Source organism: Malus sylvestris, chromosome 17 (genome assembly GCF_916048215.2).
Source record: "Malus sylvestris chromosome 17, drMalSylv7.2, whole genome shotgun sequence".
NCBI classification, from domain to species: Eukaryota; Viridiplantae; Streptophyta; class Magnoliopsida; order Rosales; family Rosaceae; genus Malus; species Malus sylvestris.
The window spans coordinates 25,563,837-25,580,052 of NC_062276.1; the positions used below are offsets into that span (position 1 = coordinate 25,563,837).

General features: G+C 37.7%; 2 protein-coding genes across 2 annotated transcripts; one reads left to right on the top strand and one right to left on the bottom strand.

The window, feature by feature from the left end:
• Positions 1-233: 233 nt before the first annotated feature.
• Positions 234-2,532, top strand: LOC126611556 (uncharacterized). Its single transcript, XM_050279857.1, has 3 exons — positions 234-1,027; positions 1,313-1,485; positions 2,295-2,532. The coding sequence occupies exons 1-3, from the start codon at positions 398-400 to the stop codon at positions 2,455-2,457; spliced, it is 966 nt and encodes a 321-aa protein (XP_050135814.1). The 5' UTR covers positions 234-397; the 3' UTR covers positions 2,458-2,532.
• A 2,964-nt stretch (positions 2,533-5,496) lies between these two features.
• LOC126611557 (G-type lectin S-receptor-like serine/threonine-protein kinase SD2-5) lies at positions 5,497-8,722 on the bottom strand. Its single transcript, XM_050279858.1, has 2 exons — positions 8,545-8,722; positions 5,497-8,249 (listed from the first exon to the last, which is right to left on the bottom strand). The coding sequence occupies exon 2, from the start codon at positions 8,141-8,143 to the stop codon at positions 5,693-5,695; it is 2,451 nt and encodes an 816-aa protein (XP_050135815.1). The 5' UTR covers positions 8,144-8,249; positions 8,545-8,722; the 3' UTR covers positions 5,497-5,692.
• Positions 8,723-16,216: the final 7,494 nt, after the last annotated feature.

Consider the following 16,216-nt stretch of genomic DNA (forward strand, 5'->3'; position numbering starts at 1 on the left):
CATAATTCTATGCCCTTCTATTGATTTTGAAAACAAAATAAGCTCTAATTAATATAATAGAAATTTAATCAAATTTAATTGATGTAACATTTTCAATAGATTAAGTACTTGTTTATAATCTTTAAGAACAAAAGTAAAAACAAAGGATATTACATTTTTTTTTTATTGGAAAAAGAATCTCTTGTAATGAAGAAAATGTGGTATAGAATACCTTACTCCTATAAAATCTGATTTAGCAGTTTACTGAACCAACTACCAAGGGAGTGAGGTTTTACCTCTCCCTCTTGTTCTCGCTTCTGTATCTCTCTCACCCACCATTGTTGTCTGCACCTGTTCGCTCTCCTTTACATTTATCTGTATCACCTTTTTCAGCTCCTAATTTGTTAAAGCCATAAACATGCCTCTGAGAAGCTCCTCGACACCGATCCTGAACTCATGGATGTCTCACTGCAAAGACTCCTCGCCGGAGCCGGAGCCACTCCTCTGTAGAAACAGGTCTGTCTCCCTATCATTTTGCACCTTTCACCCACCTACAACTGACACAACAAAAACCCAAGTCTCCCTAGAATCCGACATCAAAATCCAACAGAAACCCAGAAACAAGAAGTTTAACGTCCCCATACCTCGAAGCCTCCGGAAGAAATCGAAAACCAAGGCCGAGAAACCAGAGGAACCGGAAGAGGAGATAAAACCCACTTCGAGATTGTGGTTCGGAGCTGAAAGGCTGTTTTCTAGCTCTGGTTTGGGGGAGAAAATCATGGATGGTGAGGACTATGGTGGGGGGAAGAAGAAAGAGAGTGTTTTGCAGACGCTGGTGGTGGGGGGCGGTGTGGGGAATAGTGGCGGGAAGATTTGCGGCGGCGGCGGTGGCGGGAAAGGATCAGACGGCGGAGAAGGAAGTGGGTTTGGTTTCTTCGAGGGTAATAATCGTGGGAGTGGGAGTACTGATGCTTATTATCAGAAGATGATTGAAGCTGACCCAGGAAATGCTCTCTTACTTGGCAACTATGCAAAATTTTTAAAAGAGGTAAACTTGTAAACTAAACAACACTTTCTTGGATTATTGTTTTCTGTTTGGTTGCTGAGAAAATTTATGAAAAGAATGGAGATTGTCATCTTTAATTAATTGACTATTTTATAACGGAAGTGATTTTCGCGCATCTAAAGAAAACAACAAAGGTAGATTACACTGCAAATCCTAGATATTCATGACACTAGAAATGTTCACACAATTGGTCTAAATATTTTACGTGAACATTTAATGTTTGATAAATTAGGAGTGTTTCTGATTAGTTGTGACTAATGCGAATAGGTCCGAGGAGATTATGAGAAAGCAGAGGAGTATTGTGGAAGATCAATCTTGGCGAACCCGAGTGATGCGAATACCTTATCACTGTACGGTGATCTAATATGGAATGCTCACAGGGATGCTGAACGAGCTGAGAATTATTTTGATCAAGCTGTTAAAACTTCCCCAGACGACTGGTAAGAAATAGAACAAGCTCCCCTTTGATCAAACTTCCTCTTCATGTCTTGGTATATAATATATTGCTTGAATCGGAAAATCGGAACAAGTTACAGCTCTTATTGCAATTATCGTGTTTAGTTCGTTTTCTTCTTTAGCTTATAGAGATAGAAAACTAAAGGTTAAGGGTTGAGTATGATTTTGCTCGGTGAACATTCCTTCTGTATATTCATCTTTACATAGAGATTACAAATTTAAAGGTTAAGGGTTTAGTTCGTTTTCTTCTTTAGTTTAAAGATTCTTGCGTTTGTTGCGGCTTCTGTTGGCCAGAGGAAATATTTGAATTTCCTCGTGGCGGGCTGGATGGTTTATCATATAGTACTCGACGACTCGTGTTTGATCAAATTTGATCAAACCGTTATACAAACATAACTTTTCCAACCATTTATACATTTTGGGATGGTGTTCAAATAGATGCTCCTCTTTAAATCCTTGATGATCAACCGTGTTCTCATGGTTTCCGCTATGGAACAACTCAATTGGTGCTTTGGAGTATGCATTACTGCGGCATTAGCGAATCTAAGTTCGATGTTTTTGAGTTCCTAATGTTTATAATCTTGTTCGATTACAAACGAGTGTTGTATATTTCTCAATATGCTCGGTTTGCTCAAATTTTTTCTGTCCGGATATATTTTGAGTATACTCTCTCTCTCTATCGCACACACATAATTTTGATTAGTAATGAAATATTTCTAGGAGATCTTTGTTGATCTGTTTTTCTTGGTTAATTATTGTTTAAACTAATGTCTCAACTCCACTCATTTTGCAGTTATGTCCTGGCTTCATATGCTCATTTCCTTTGGGATGCTGAAGACGACGAAGATGATGAAGAAAATCAAGGGGTTCAACGTGAAACCGACCGGAGCCACACGTCCTCGTCGAATTTCTTCCATGGATCTCCTCACCACTCTCCTTTAACTGCAGCCTCTTAATAAGAGATATTAGCTGTGACTCTGTAAGATAATTAAAATAACAAATTAGCTGATATATCATATGTAACTTCTACCTTTTGTCCTCTTATTCCATATATATTTACATACATATACATATATACAATATATATTACATGCTGTGGTGGTCATCTTCCTGGTGTTGCTTTCTGTTAATATGCTCCGTCCAAATAAAAAAAGACCGGGCGGACTTTGTGGACTTCCTTTTGTATTATTATTCAAATAATTTAAGGGTTTATGTGATTAGAGAGCAAGAAAAGACTATTACACATCCTCTGTGAAATATCTATCCCCACTGAATGAGCTTTAGAAAGGACAGTCCTCTTATCCTCTGTGCTATGCATGTGATTTTATTTCTAATTTTGTGCATACAGGGAAGAAAAGGAAAGAACCCCTTTTTGGGGTCTAATCATTTGTCTTTTTCATCCACTTGAGAGAAATTTCGTCTCTTTGGTTAGGAAAGTTCTCACATTGTGTAAAACTAATATGGGGTCTAGTGGAGTTGAAACGTCATACGGATGATGTAATTGACATGCCAACTCAAACCAAGTTTTCTCCCCCCTTTAGTATCTTATAACTCTAATGCATTTGGGTCTATAATTTTACATGGATTTTAATAGAAGGCAGCACAAATGGATTAAACGCGTGAAAGGATTGCTCTTTACTTAATCATCCAAAATTATAGGGTGACAATTAGCAAAGAAAGCATGGTCATTTCTTCTCCGGTTTTCATCCTATGCCTTTCGATACTTTGAGTTGTTGGATTTTAAGTACTAACGAACCGTATGCATGTCATTCAGGTCACTTATGGGGAGAAGCACATCTGATATGTTTTTTTTTTTCTATAAGTGATTATGACCCTCTCAAAATCACTTTCAAACAGAAATCTGATTATGCGTCGAAAGCATGGTCATTTCTTCTCCGGTTTTCATCCTATGCCTTTCGATACTTTGAGTTGTTGGATTTTAAGTACTAATGAACCGTATGCAAGCCATTCGGGTCACTTATGGGGAGCGCATCTGATATGTTCTATTTTTCTATAAGTGATTATGACCCTCTCAAAATCACTTTCAAACAGAAATTTGATCATGTGTTGAAATGCAAAAGATGAAAAAAATGAAAGATGTGCAGAAGGATCAAGGTATTGTGATTTGTGATCAGGTAGATTGATCCAAAACAAAATTTATTCTCTTTGTGTGGGTGTTCTGGTATCTTCATTCTTTGTGGTTTGTAGGGTTTTGTATTTCAGCCTAAGTTATGTTATGTAGGTCGGCCGATAAATACAGCTTTGGCTTTCATCTGTTGGTGACAAGCTGATGTCATTCTCCACATTTTGATTTTATTGATTCATTGGTCTGCTGGTTTATTTTTTTTTCCTTTGTGAATGTATTATTTTGATGTGATGTGGCATCTAATAAGTAATTATTGTGTGCGGAGCTGCACTGAGGGAATACAGTCATTATTTAGCCATACTTTGGTGGTTCCATGGCCAGATAATGCTTCAAAACTTTATTTTTTCTTTATTGGTACGAAGCATTGAATGATTCAAAAGATAAACGGTTGTGAATAAAAATTAGAAGATCTAAAATGTTGTGAAAACCAAATAGAGAAATGTTAAGGGGGTTATCCTAAAATGAGATTCTTCATGGATTCTCTACTACCTCATAGTTTATCGTTAATTTCAATGCCAACATATTTTTTTTTCTAAAACAATGAATCATTTAATAATATTTTATTAAAATATTATGACAAAAACATGAGACGACAGAAAATCCACAAAAAGTCTGACTTTTAAGAATTTTTTTTAGCATTTCTCACCCAAAGAAAACACCCGTAGCTTTGAAGTGACATTCTCAAAAGTTCGGACCTAATATCTTGCATTCTGCACTTGCTTTGTGTTAATTATTTTCGTTCACAAGTTGGTTGTTCAGTGTTCACATCTTTCAGCAATTTGGCCCATTTGGTGGGTGGCCATTTTTTCTCGTCTCCACGTGGGAACTATCAAAAGGTTTTGTTGGTATTGAAGGCTTGAAGCATTCCCATTGGCTGGCTATTTTGGTGCCTTGTGTTCGTTGATGATGGTAAAGAAAAAGGACTATAGCCATCATGAATGAAGGCAATAAGGTTTGTGGACCAGGAAAGCTTTGAATATAAACTTACACCTCAGATTTTTAGATATTTTTACAAAATCATTGTATATGTGACGGGAAAAACTTTCATGCTCCTATTGCATAAAACACGTTTCTCACATCTATAGTCTTACATTACTCATATCTAGTGGCAAATGTGAGTCAGTTGTAGTTTATGATAAGCCCAAGATAGCAAAATCTTAAACATTATCAATAGTCCTACAAAGAAAAAAAATTGGATGCCACCGACTAAACTGGAATATATGCTTGATGTCTAGTGTTGAGAATAAATCATATATTGATGCGAAAAAGATCTTACATGTCCTTATAAGTGGGGTTACTCCTTATGAGTTTATGGTGGAACCTCAACTTTCTTCGTTTGGTGATAGGACAGAGTCTCTCGTCCATCATAAACAAGGACATGTAGCATGTAGTTTATCTAATATGGAATAGTTTCAAACTTTCAAACCACTATGGCTGTATGCATTATGTTATGAGACCTAATAATCAAAAAATCATTGCAAAAGTATTGTTTAGAAAATCATACAGTAAGATTCATTGGTTGGCCATGTTCAAGTGTTCAAATTCTGGTGCTAGATTCACCTCTTACGTTATATGAAATCTTCTAGCTGGACGGACTTGAGACTAATGCTGCAATTTTGGACTGCTAATTAGTTAGGCAAACTTTATAGGACTTCCTAAATTTTCCTGCAGAACAATAGTCATTGATCTGGCATGGGGAAGAAAATGGTGATGGCTCGGTTTCTCTCGAGGCTGCAAACGAAGATTGATCCGCAGATGTTAGCCAAAACAAATGTATACTTCTGTAGATTGGTTGGTCTCTCTTCTTTCCAATAAGCCTCAGCTCTCATTAGCGGCATGGATTGCAGGGTTTCGGAAAAAGGCTGCTTTCGATTGCTTTCACACAGCTTAAAGGGTTTAGTGTTTAGGGTTTAGGGTGTATAAAACGATACGGGAACATACGGCTTCAGAATTTTAACTGACCATACAAAGGTTGATACACTATACTTTTTATCCTTGAAACTAAACCACCACACGTACATCACAATTTATATAGCTTGCTTCCATCATCTTGGCCCCGAAAGTTGAATGTCCGACAGGAGTCTATCACTGTTGTAATTAGTGAGTCCTGACGACGAACTAGCTTCCTTGCCGCTCCATTGTAAGAAACTCACACGACGATCTGACAGAGAGGAGGAGGAAATCCGTGGTGGTGGTAAAGCAGAAAGATCTTCAAGCATTTGGACTACTTTCGTCATTGGAGGCCTCATATGCATCTCATCTTGAATGCACCACAATGCAACATTGATTGCAGTCACAACCCTTTCATCATTTTCATCAACATCTAGCTTCGGATCGAGGAATTGTTTCAGATTTCCCTCTTCCAACAGCTTAAATGCATAAGAAGGAAAGTGGCCTCTCTCAGAACTGTTCACTGGATCAAAATTCCTCTTACCACCAATGATCTCAAGCAACACCATGCCGTAACTGTACACATCACTCTTCTCTGATATGGCATGATTGGTAACCCATTCCGGAGCAAGGTACCCTCTTGTACCCCTCACCGTTGTATGTACAAGGTTTTCCTCCCGGTTCATCATCTTTGCCAAACCAAAATCTGAAACTTTGGCAACAAAATTGTCATCAAGAAGAACATTTTCGGGTTTTATATCGCAGTGGACAATCTTCTCTTCACATTCTTCATGTAGATACGCCAACCCCTTTGCAGTGCCCAGTGCAATATTGAATCTTGTGTTCCAATCCAAGACCGCCTCCTTTTTGTTGCTATTGAATATCCACTTATCTAAAGACCCTTTTCCCATGTACTCGTAAACAAGAAGCCGGTGAGGCCCTTCTGCACAGAAACCTCTGAGCTTGACCAGATGGACGTGACGAATTTTCCCAATAATAGTGACCTCAGCTCTAAACTCTTTCTTCCCCTGGCCAAGGCCCTCCAGTTTTTTCACAGCCAGTTGGATGCCGTCTGGGAGCTCGCCTATGTAGACTGAACCAAACCCTCCTTGGCCAATTTTGTTGGAGAAATTTTTAGTTGCTCTGCTAAGATCACCGTACATGAAGCGAATAGGCATCCCAGAAAGACTGTCCAAGAACTTATCCTCTTCCAAGATTTCTTGAGAATAATCAAGTAGTCTCTTCCTGCGGTAGTACAAGAATCCCATATAAACTAGACCAGCAATAACAACAATTGTTGCAATCAAAATGACCATGATTAACAAGATGTGTTTGCTTCTGTTTCCCTTTCCTTGTCCGGCATTGATTCCTCCATCACTTAAAATCTTCATATAAGAGATGTACCCGGTAGAATTTGCACCGGAGCGTTCAAAACTCCCTACCCGGTCAAACATATAACAATGTCCAGAGCTGCTTTCAAAGAAGAGCACAAGGCAAGAACAATTGCTAATGCAAGCTTCTTTGCAGGAACTCAGATTGGATTTCAGCAGGGAGGGTTTGGTAAACTGAAGGGCAAAGTAATCGAGCTTCTCACCAACGTATAAAAGCTCCGTTGAGCTTCTGGAACTATTACAAGTTGGGAGTGCTTGAGGTCTGCAATTAAAGCGGGAAGTGAGAAGCGAAGGACATTGGCACCAATTGTCAAAGTAGCACACAAAATAAGGGGCACAAGGCTCAGGAGTGCTGCATGAATTTTGCGGGATCTTAGTTGCTTCAGAAGTAACAGACTTTCCCTTCTGAAGATCGTAAAAGGAGATCACTGCATCAGCTCCTAAAGCCGCAGACCAGAATGCATTCGGGTCCTTGTTATCAGAGAAGACAAATTGCCAAAGCAAGGATTTATTTGCATCATAGAAATTCAAAGCATTGGACGCCAGAGACAAAGAGTGAATATTGCCAATGACGTTGTTGTTGCTCATCCTGCTGTCAACCGCCAAGGACCAATAGATTTGAGGAGGTTCGTATCCTGTATACAAGACCAGATCCCCTGACTGAATTTCAAGATAGTGAAACACGTTATTGGAGTTGCGAAAACTTTTGAGCTGCATTCCTTGCAAGAACTCCTGGCCAGGTAAGAGAGTGTCCGTGGGATGGCTAAAACTCTGCCAAAGAATGCTTCCTTTGTCTCCAAGCAACACCAAGTTTCCTGAATCCTGCAATTCCATGGCTGAAGCTACCTGTCCTGTTGTGTTTGTAGACCAGGCCACACTATCACTGCCTCTCAAGTAGGCACTCCCATTTTTATCAAAAACGAACTTAGCGGACTTGGAAATCAGTTTGCCTCTGTTAGCAGTCCAGACCACTTTATCAGTACCCAAGTGAATAATCACAAGTAAATACAACTTGACATCCAGCGCTTGGTAGAACCCTAAGGCGAACGCCGAGTTGTTCGATAGCAGGAACAGCCCCACATGATCACTCCAGTCCACCTGAGATGCCTGGAACCCGGGATAGATTCGATCTTTGTGTTGTTCGTCGGCTATGCAGGTTTTGAACACAAGTAGGAGGACACAGAAACACAAGGCTCTAATCTGAAACCGACCCATAATCGACTTCACCAAGTGACCCAAAATTGCTTCCCAAAAATTGATTCTTCAGAAGAATTTCCGGGTCTTCGAGTGAGCTGTTTCTTTGTATTTAGCTTTATGGCCCCTAAGATAGAATAAAAGGGCAAATGATCGATCGATCTGAAGTTAAAAACTGATTCAATGTTTAAAAAGGTATGAACACAAAGTAGTAAAATTTCTTCAAGTCCATCAAGCAAACTAGAAAAGTAAGAGAAAATCAGTGGTGAAATATAGTTGGTGGGGTTGTTTTTGGCCTGCCGACAGACTGAAAATCTACAGGCAGGTTAAACAAATAGTGTTTCACAAAGCAAAACAAAGCAGGAAATAAATGGAAAAGAAGTGAGAGCAGAGATTACAAATTTAAAAATAAAATGACTGACCACATTTCGTTGCTAATGGATTCGCAGATTCTTGGAAGGAACAAGATTGCTTGAATCTATGTGCTTCTACTGATCTGCAACAGAATGGAGGAAGCAGGAAACGACAGGCCAGATTGTAATATAAATTTGTCCAAAAGCTGTAAAGGAGGGCCGCGTATTGACGATAGAGTTTCATGTGTTCAACGCCCTTATGCGTGTGAACATTTATGTAAAATGGTCTCCACTCTCGTGGGGGAAGAGATCAAAGGTTCATGATCAAATGATGTGGACAGTTAAAATTTGAGTTAATAATTATAATTATTATAATTTTAAAAGAACTATCTGTTTGTAACCGTTGGATCAAATTTCAACATTCCAAATCACTTAATTCTGAACCTTTGATGGGAGAGATCTGGATCGGATCTCTTCCCCTCTCGTGGAAATATGAACAAAAATTGTCTTTGCATTGGTGTCCTCACGTGTTGTGTGTTTTTGTCTAAAGTTGTGATCAAGTGTTCACCGAAAAAAAGTTGTGATTAGGTTATGTAGGTATACTCTTTTTGTTTTATTTTATTTGTTTTTGTTTTATTGGATGAAGCAATATTTTTATTTTAGAAAGAAGGAGATTGGGTTAAACCACACAATCGGCCAACCATAACTAAGTGTTGAGCTACACAAATATTATATATCTCAATTCATGAGAATCGAACTTGAGGACTCTTACTTACAAGTGAAGATGTGTAAGATCCCACATTGCCCAGAGAAGTGGATCCTGTAAGCCTTATATGTATATTCACATCTCTACCTAACACGAGGTCTTTGGGAGCTCACTGTCTTCGGGTTCCATCGGAACTCTGAAGTTAAGCGCTTTTGCGCGAAAACATTTCCAGGATGGGTGACCAATTGGGAAGTTCTCGTGTGAGTTCCCAGAAATAAAACTGTGAGGGCGTGGTTGGGGCCCAAAGTGGACAATATCATGCTACAGTGGAGTTGAGCTCGGGATGTGGTGGGGGCCCGGACCGGAATGTGACAAGATGAATATATCACTAAATTATAGTAATAGTTGGTTATGTGGTTTTATCTTTAAAATGTTAAGTGTTATTGTTTACGGAAATGATTTGAAATAGCGTTACTATGGTAGTAGCAATGTCCTCACTTATCACTATTATTTAACAAATCCACAATATCAACATTATCAAACCTTTGAGGAAACTTAAAAAATTCAAGGGGTCAATCCCAAAACCTTCCATGGAGGACTTTACAAATCCTTTTACCCCCTAATGGATCCGCCCCTGAAAATCGATAAAAAATAGTGTTATTCAAGAATGCTACAATAATGCAATTGTTCGAACACATTTCCCTATTTTTGTATTTAGAAGAGGGAAAATGAGAAAATATAGTAATATTCTTCTTCACTTAAAAGTGAGAGGTCTTAGATTCAAATTTTGTGGATGGCAAGTTGAAAAGCAATTTATTCTCCCACTCCTTTAATGTAAATATATTGTTGTATTAAAAAAAAAAACTAGATACCCTTTTATACAAGTTTTAACTTTTATTTTAAACCATTTCAACTTATGTCACCTCTCATCTAGCTTAAGTCATTTTTTATGAGAAATTGGAGCATTAATCTCTAGACTTTTGCATAATTGGAGATTTGGTCACTAAACTAAAAATCCATAATTGGTGTATGAACTTGTCACAATCTTGGATTAATCGTTCTTTTGGGAATCTCAATTTCTCAAAAAGGACAAATAAATGATGAAAGTTTTAATTGAATTATACAAAAATGACCATTTCTCTGTATTATAATAAATCTAAAGACCAACACTCGTAGAATTTTTAATTCTAGTACTAAAGCTCCAATTGTCTCTTACCTTCTTACCCTCACCTTCTCTCTTTCTTTAATTTTTTCAAAAGAAAAAGAACAGATGATAAAAATTAGGGAGTTTTAACGAAAAACCTGCGATACTGTTCACTTTAACGAAAAATCATATTTTTACACTAAAAAGTCAAACATTGTACTATTCATTTTACATTTTATTTTGTCTTTATCATTAAAACTCAAAGTTTTCAAACCCTTTTCATTAGTTTTCCTTAAAAATTACCCTTCCCTCTCTTTCTCTCTGTTTTACATTTTCAACGGAACAAGATAAAAAAATTAGGGGTGTGATATCTACACACCCCATTTTATTTCTCACACACCTTTTTAATTTCGGCCGTCGGATCGGATGAATTGAAGAAGATCAACGGACATAAATTATCAAGGGTGTGTGAGAAGTAAAATAAGGTGTGTGGATAGCACACCCCAAAAATTAAAACCAGGACCTACATTCATTCATTGTCCCTTTTCTTTTCCTTTTCCTTCTCCTTTTCTTTTCTTTTCCATGGCGGCTGCGGCTATTAATTATTTGGATTATTACCGTAGTAGTTTTGGTGTTTTGTTAGATAAGAGCAAGGTATTAAATATCGATGATATCGGAAATATCGGTAGTCAAAAAATACGGAAATATTGATGGAAATATCAGGATAATATCGATATTGATAAAAATAATATGGAAACCACGAAAATTGTAAGAAAAACTTGAAAATTTTTATTGAAACTTTGCAGGATGTTTATTTAGTCAATTATCTATTAGTTTATCATAAAAAAATTGGAAGGAAATGCATTGCATGATGGATTTAACATTATCAAGTTGATTATATAGCAAGCTGGTAAACATTGTGAGTGTAGAAAATATGTAGTAATTAATGAAAGAAGTTTAAACACACCATAATCATTTATATATAATGAATTAGTACAATATTTTACACTTTATACATTGCATGGTAAGATACATGAGTGACTTAGTACCACATAGAGTTTCTATGAGGTTCAAATTTTTCACTATCTTCATCATCTCTATGTGTAGAGTGAGTGTATTGTGAAGAGTAGTTATCAAATGATAAATCCCCAAAATAGTTTTGCATGTAATTGTTAACATGCCACCCATATGGATCCGAGATTGGTTGACCTTGTTCATAAGCAAAATCATTTGAAGATTGAGTCTCGGATTGTTTCCATGAGTCACTCGATTCCATCCCAACAGGAATGGGATATGAAGGGTAGGGAAATGGTTGGTTATGAGTATAACCATAGTTACTACTTCCCACTCCAACAGAGTCCGAAGTTATAGATAACGAGTCATCTTCTTGACTTGACAAAATCCCCTTGCCTCTTTCTCTACTAGTATAGTCCTTCCCTATGGCACCAATTCTTGGTCCTGCCCGCCTACTGCCATGGTCCTCATCCTGTGTTACATGCGTGAAGTTTGCCTCACCAGTGAAGGGGCTCATAAATCCGGGAGATGGTCCAACATAGTTTCCATATCCACCACCACTACCTCCAGCTCCACTATATCCTTCATCATTCCCACCTCCGGTGGTAGGTGAGTCTCCTCCTGATCTTGTACTAGAGTTATCATTAGTATCAGCACGATGTTGTGGTTGTGTAGGATTGGAAGAAGGTAGAATTCCAGTGTTTCTTGGTCTTGGGTGCAAAAGTTCTTCCAAAGAGTCAGCGCTGCTAGATCCCACCTCTTCTGCTAATACTCTTTCTACATTTATCCCTTTATTACGTGCTTCTTCAGCAACTCTGGGAGTTGGGTTGCCTTCATCATTATCTAAATGAAGAGGTCTAATCCATTGATAAAGTTGGTTACCCTCTGTATCATCATCTTCAGCAACAATATCAAACACATCTAGTGGGTCACCACAGTCGACATGATCTATTTCTGCTTCCTTATCTCGAATTTGAAGCTTCATGTTGTAGTAGCAATAAACTAATTTTTCCAACCGACTATGAGCCAACCTATTTCTTTGCTTTGTGTGTATGAGTGCAAATGTGCTCCAATTTCTTTCACAAGTAGATGAGGAAACTGTTTATGATAATACTTTGATTGCTAACTTTCTCACAGTTGGTGCATCGGTCCCATACATGATCCACCATTCAGCTACAATGAAAAACAATGTTGATAAGCCTAATAACTCCAACAAATTCTATTATAAACTTATCGTGAAATATGTTTACACTCACTAGGAGACATTTTTGTTCGAGCAGCAACTGATGTTGGTTCTCCAAAAGTTCTTCTTGCATCTTTAAACCATGTTAGCTAAATTCAATAAATCGTGTTAGTTTAATCCAACAAAGTAATTATTATAATTTAAGTAATTGTGTACCTCATTTCCAAATTGGCCAACTGCTGGTGATGCAGGGTCTAATTTAGAGTATACATTATGTCAACACGTATAAGGGTACCATCATCTCCAACACCGGGTCTGTATTGGTATCGAGGATTTAAATAATATGCTGTTCAAAGAAACACATACTCTAATAAGAGAAATAATACTTATGCAACTAAAGAAATGAATTGCAAATTATGACATAATTTATACCTGCTGTATGTAAATCGTGGTATAATGTTTTATACCATCGGTCTTCAATTATCTTTATGACCCACCTTGCATCATGTTTTCTTTCCAATTCATCATTCACTACACGCATCAACTCATATATTGCCCCCATAGTAGGATACACTTTTGTGTCAACGATCCGTAAAACTTTGTAAAGAGGTTCAAACATTTGGCACACATGTTCTGATTGTGTCCAAAAAGCATGATTAAGCACTATACTTTCCACCATACGACCTGCATTTAAGCGGCTCAAATTATGGTTGGCCCAATCGTCACTAGTGAATAGTTGCTTCAACCCTGCTTTCTTCTTAAATAGGCTATCTAATGCAATATAGTTGGTGGCGAATCGAGTGGTAGCTGGACAAATAATATCTCCTTTGCAAAATTCATGCATCTTTACCAACAACCAACCGTGATTGTAAATATAATTTATGATCGTTCTAGCTCTTTTTACCACAGTAGCAACATTCTCTCTCTTCCTCATTGCCTCAAACATGAGATCAATACAATGTGCTGCACATGATGTCCAAAACACATTATGATGCTTCATTAACTTTTTTCCAGCTTTGACAAATGCAGAACGGTTGTCGGTCATGACTTGGACAATATTATGCTCTCCCACCTCCATGATTGCATCCCTCAATAATTTGTAAATATACTTGTAGTTCTTTATATGGTCTGAATCATCATATGGTCTGAATCATCAACAGACTTAAAAAAAATTGTCTTTCCCATGAAGTTTATGATAAACAATCTGGTCGGGCCAGTCCATCTGTCATACATGATTGTGCAACCATTAGTTTCCCACTTTGACCTCAACTTGTTAACATACTCACCAATGTCTTTATACTCCATATCTAAATATTTGTTTCTTATCTCATAGGGAGTGGGAGGTCGTACTCCAACACCGGCCTGTTGACATCCCACAACCATATTTTTGAAATGATGTGATGATGCTTTCTCAGCAGGGACATTTTCATAGATAAAGAACTTGCTAATTAGACGCCCCATTCCCTCCTTCACATTACCTCCAGTGAAATAACTCCAAACACTCTTTTGACGTGCTTTGGATGACTTATATAAACTTGGGGCTATTGGTGGTGTTGGTTGTGATTCTCTAAGACTGCCTCCCCGTCTCATTTGTGCACCACCACTTGTCCTGGAACCTTGTGCTCTATTAGGAATTTTATGAAGGTGTTCTCTTTCCTATGCTGACTGTTTGGAGGCACGTAATGCTTGTTTCAAACTGCGTCGTTCTTCAGGTCCCATGTCATCATCACATTCGTCCTCATCATCATCATCATCACTGTCAACTGCTTGGCCATAGACTTCTCCTCGTAGCCCAGCTCGAATATTTTCCATTCCATGTGTTATCTTTTCCTTATGTTGTTTTTTATTTTTAAATAATGTGCTGATGAATGCCTTCACTTCTGGGGGGCCGTTATTGCATCGTTGGACATTTTTTGCTGGATCTAATCCACTAAGATGGTACTTAAGTCGTATCACTTCGCCACTCTTCATTACCCGACCACAATATTTGCAAATTGTGCCATGTTTGTTTCCGTCTATTGGGTCTCCATGTTCCCAAGCTAGATCACGTTTAGTAACTCCACTGGACATCTTAAACGTACCTATATTTATTTTTCATGAAAATTAGACAATTATTTTTTGGCCAAAAAATATAGTAGTGATGACGGTTAAATAAGAGAACCTAAATAATAAAGGTATTCTACAGAAGAATTAAATACGAAGTAAAGAAAATGATTGTAAAAATTTAAGTAATTATAAAAATAATATGGAATAATAAAACCTAATATTAATGAATAATAATCCAATTTGATAAAAAAAAATAATCCTAATATAAAACATAGTGATGAATAATAATCCAATTTAATGAATAATAATCCAATTTGATAATAAAAAAAACCTAATATTAATGAATAATAATCCAATTTGATAATCAAACCTAATATTAATAAAATAATAAATAACATTAAACATATTAAAATTATCCTAGGGAATAATTATACAACATTACTTAATTACTTAAAAAAATTAACATGTAATTGTTAACATTACTTAATTACTTACAAAAATTAACATGCAAGTATTAATTACTTTAAAAAATTAACATACGAGTCCACACAAATTTTTTGTTGTTGTATAAATTACAATAATATAAATATAAGTTTGTAAACTTACTTTAAATATGGAACCTTTGTGTTCAAGCTCTGGAATGGATCTGGAATGGCTTTGAAAGGGGTAAGGGAAGAAGAAGAAACGAAAATGCTCTGAATGACTCTGATACTCCACCTCTGAGAATGTGAAAGAATATCACAAACTCACAGTGGCACACGGTTTTGAATGTGAAAGAATATCACAGACTCACAGTGGCACACAGTTTCATTATGAAAGTACTATTATTTTTGTCTATGGTCTGTGATTGTAAAAGTTGTCAGGTGAGTGTGAGTCAGATGACCCAACCACACACACACACCGACACACACACACACACACTGACACGCCACCACACACGCACACAACATAACACACGCACACAGTCTATTTTTCTCGATCCTTCTCTCTTCTTCTCTGATCTCCCTTCTCCCCCTTCTCCATTCTCCCACACACATGCACAGAGACCCAAGGTCTCTTGATCCTTCTCCTACATCACCTTCTGCTCCTCCCTCGTCGGCGCCGTCTCTCTCATTTCTCTCTGCACCGAGGGTCCGAGACCCACATACACACACGCACACCATCGCACCTACTTCAGGAAGACACCCATCATCATCAGCAACCTCGTCTTTCTCCCTCTGCTTCTCGTCTCTGCAACTCGGCGAACGCAAGAACTCCTGCGAGGTTCTTGAATTTCTCCGGTTAGGTAAGCTTCGGGTTTGCCTCTTTCTGTTCTAGATTGAAGCTTATATGTGAAATTTAAGTTCAAAATCGTGTTTTTGCAAGGTTTTTGGGATGAAATTGGCTCGGGAATAGGCACACCCATCTTCGGCGAGGCCGTGGGTGTTGACGAACTTTCCGAACACCTCTGACCGTTTCACGGAAAACGGACTTTATAAAAACATTCATCTCGTCTTCTATTTCATTTTGATACCTAGATCGGAGTCTAGGGTGCTCTTTTACAGTCGGCCGGAGCTGTAGAAGCTCTGGCGTTCTTATCCGGTTAGCACAGTTCCAACATATTGCGATAGTTTCGAAAAAATCGCGATATTATCGATATATCGATAAT

What these genes read in the sequence shown, in the direction of transcription:
- LOC126611556 (XM_050279857.1), top strand. Translation starts at nt 398, where the DNA reads ATGCCTCTGAGAAGCTCCTCGACACCGATCCTGAACTCATGGATGTCT. An exon ending in ATGCAAAATTTTTAAAAGAG is followed by an intron (nt 1,028 to 1,312) that starts GTAAACTTGTAA and finishes TAATGCGAATAG; the next exon opens with GTCCGAGGAGATTATGAGAA. An exon ending in AAAACTTCCCCAGACGACTG is followed by an intron (nt 1,486 to 2,294) that starts GTAAGAAATAGA and finishes CTCATTTTGCAG; the next exon opens with TTATGTCCTGGCTTCATATG.
- LOC126611557 (XM_050279858.1), bottom strand. Translation starts at nt 8,143, where the DNA reads ATGGGTCGGTTTCAGATTAGAGCCTTGTGTTTCTGTGTCCTCCTACTT.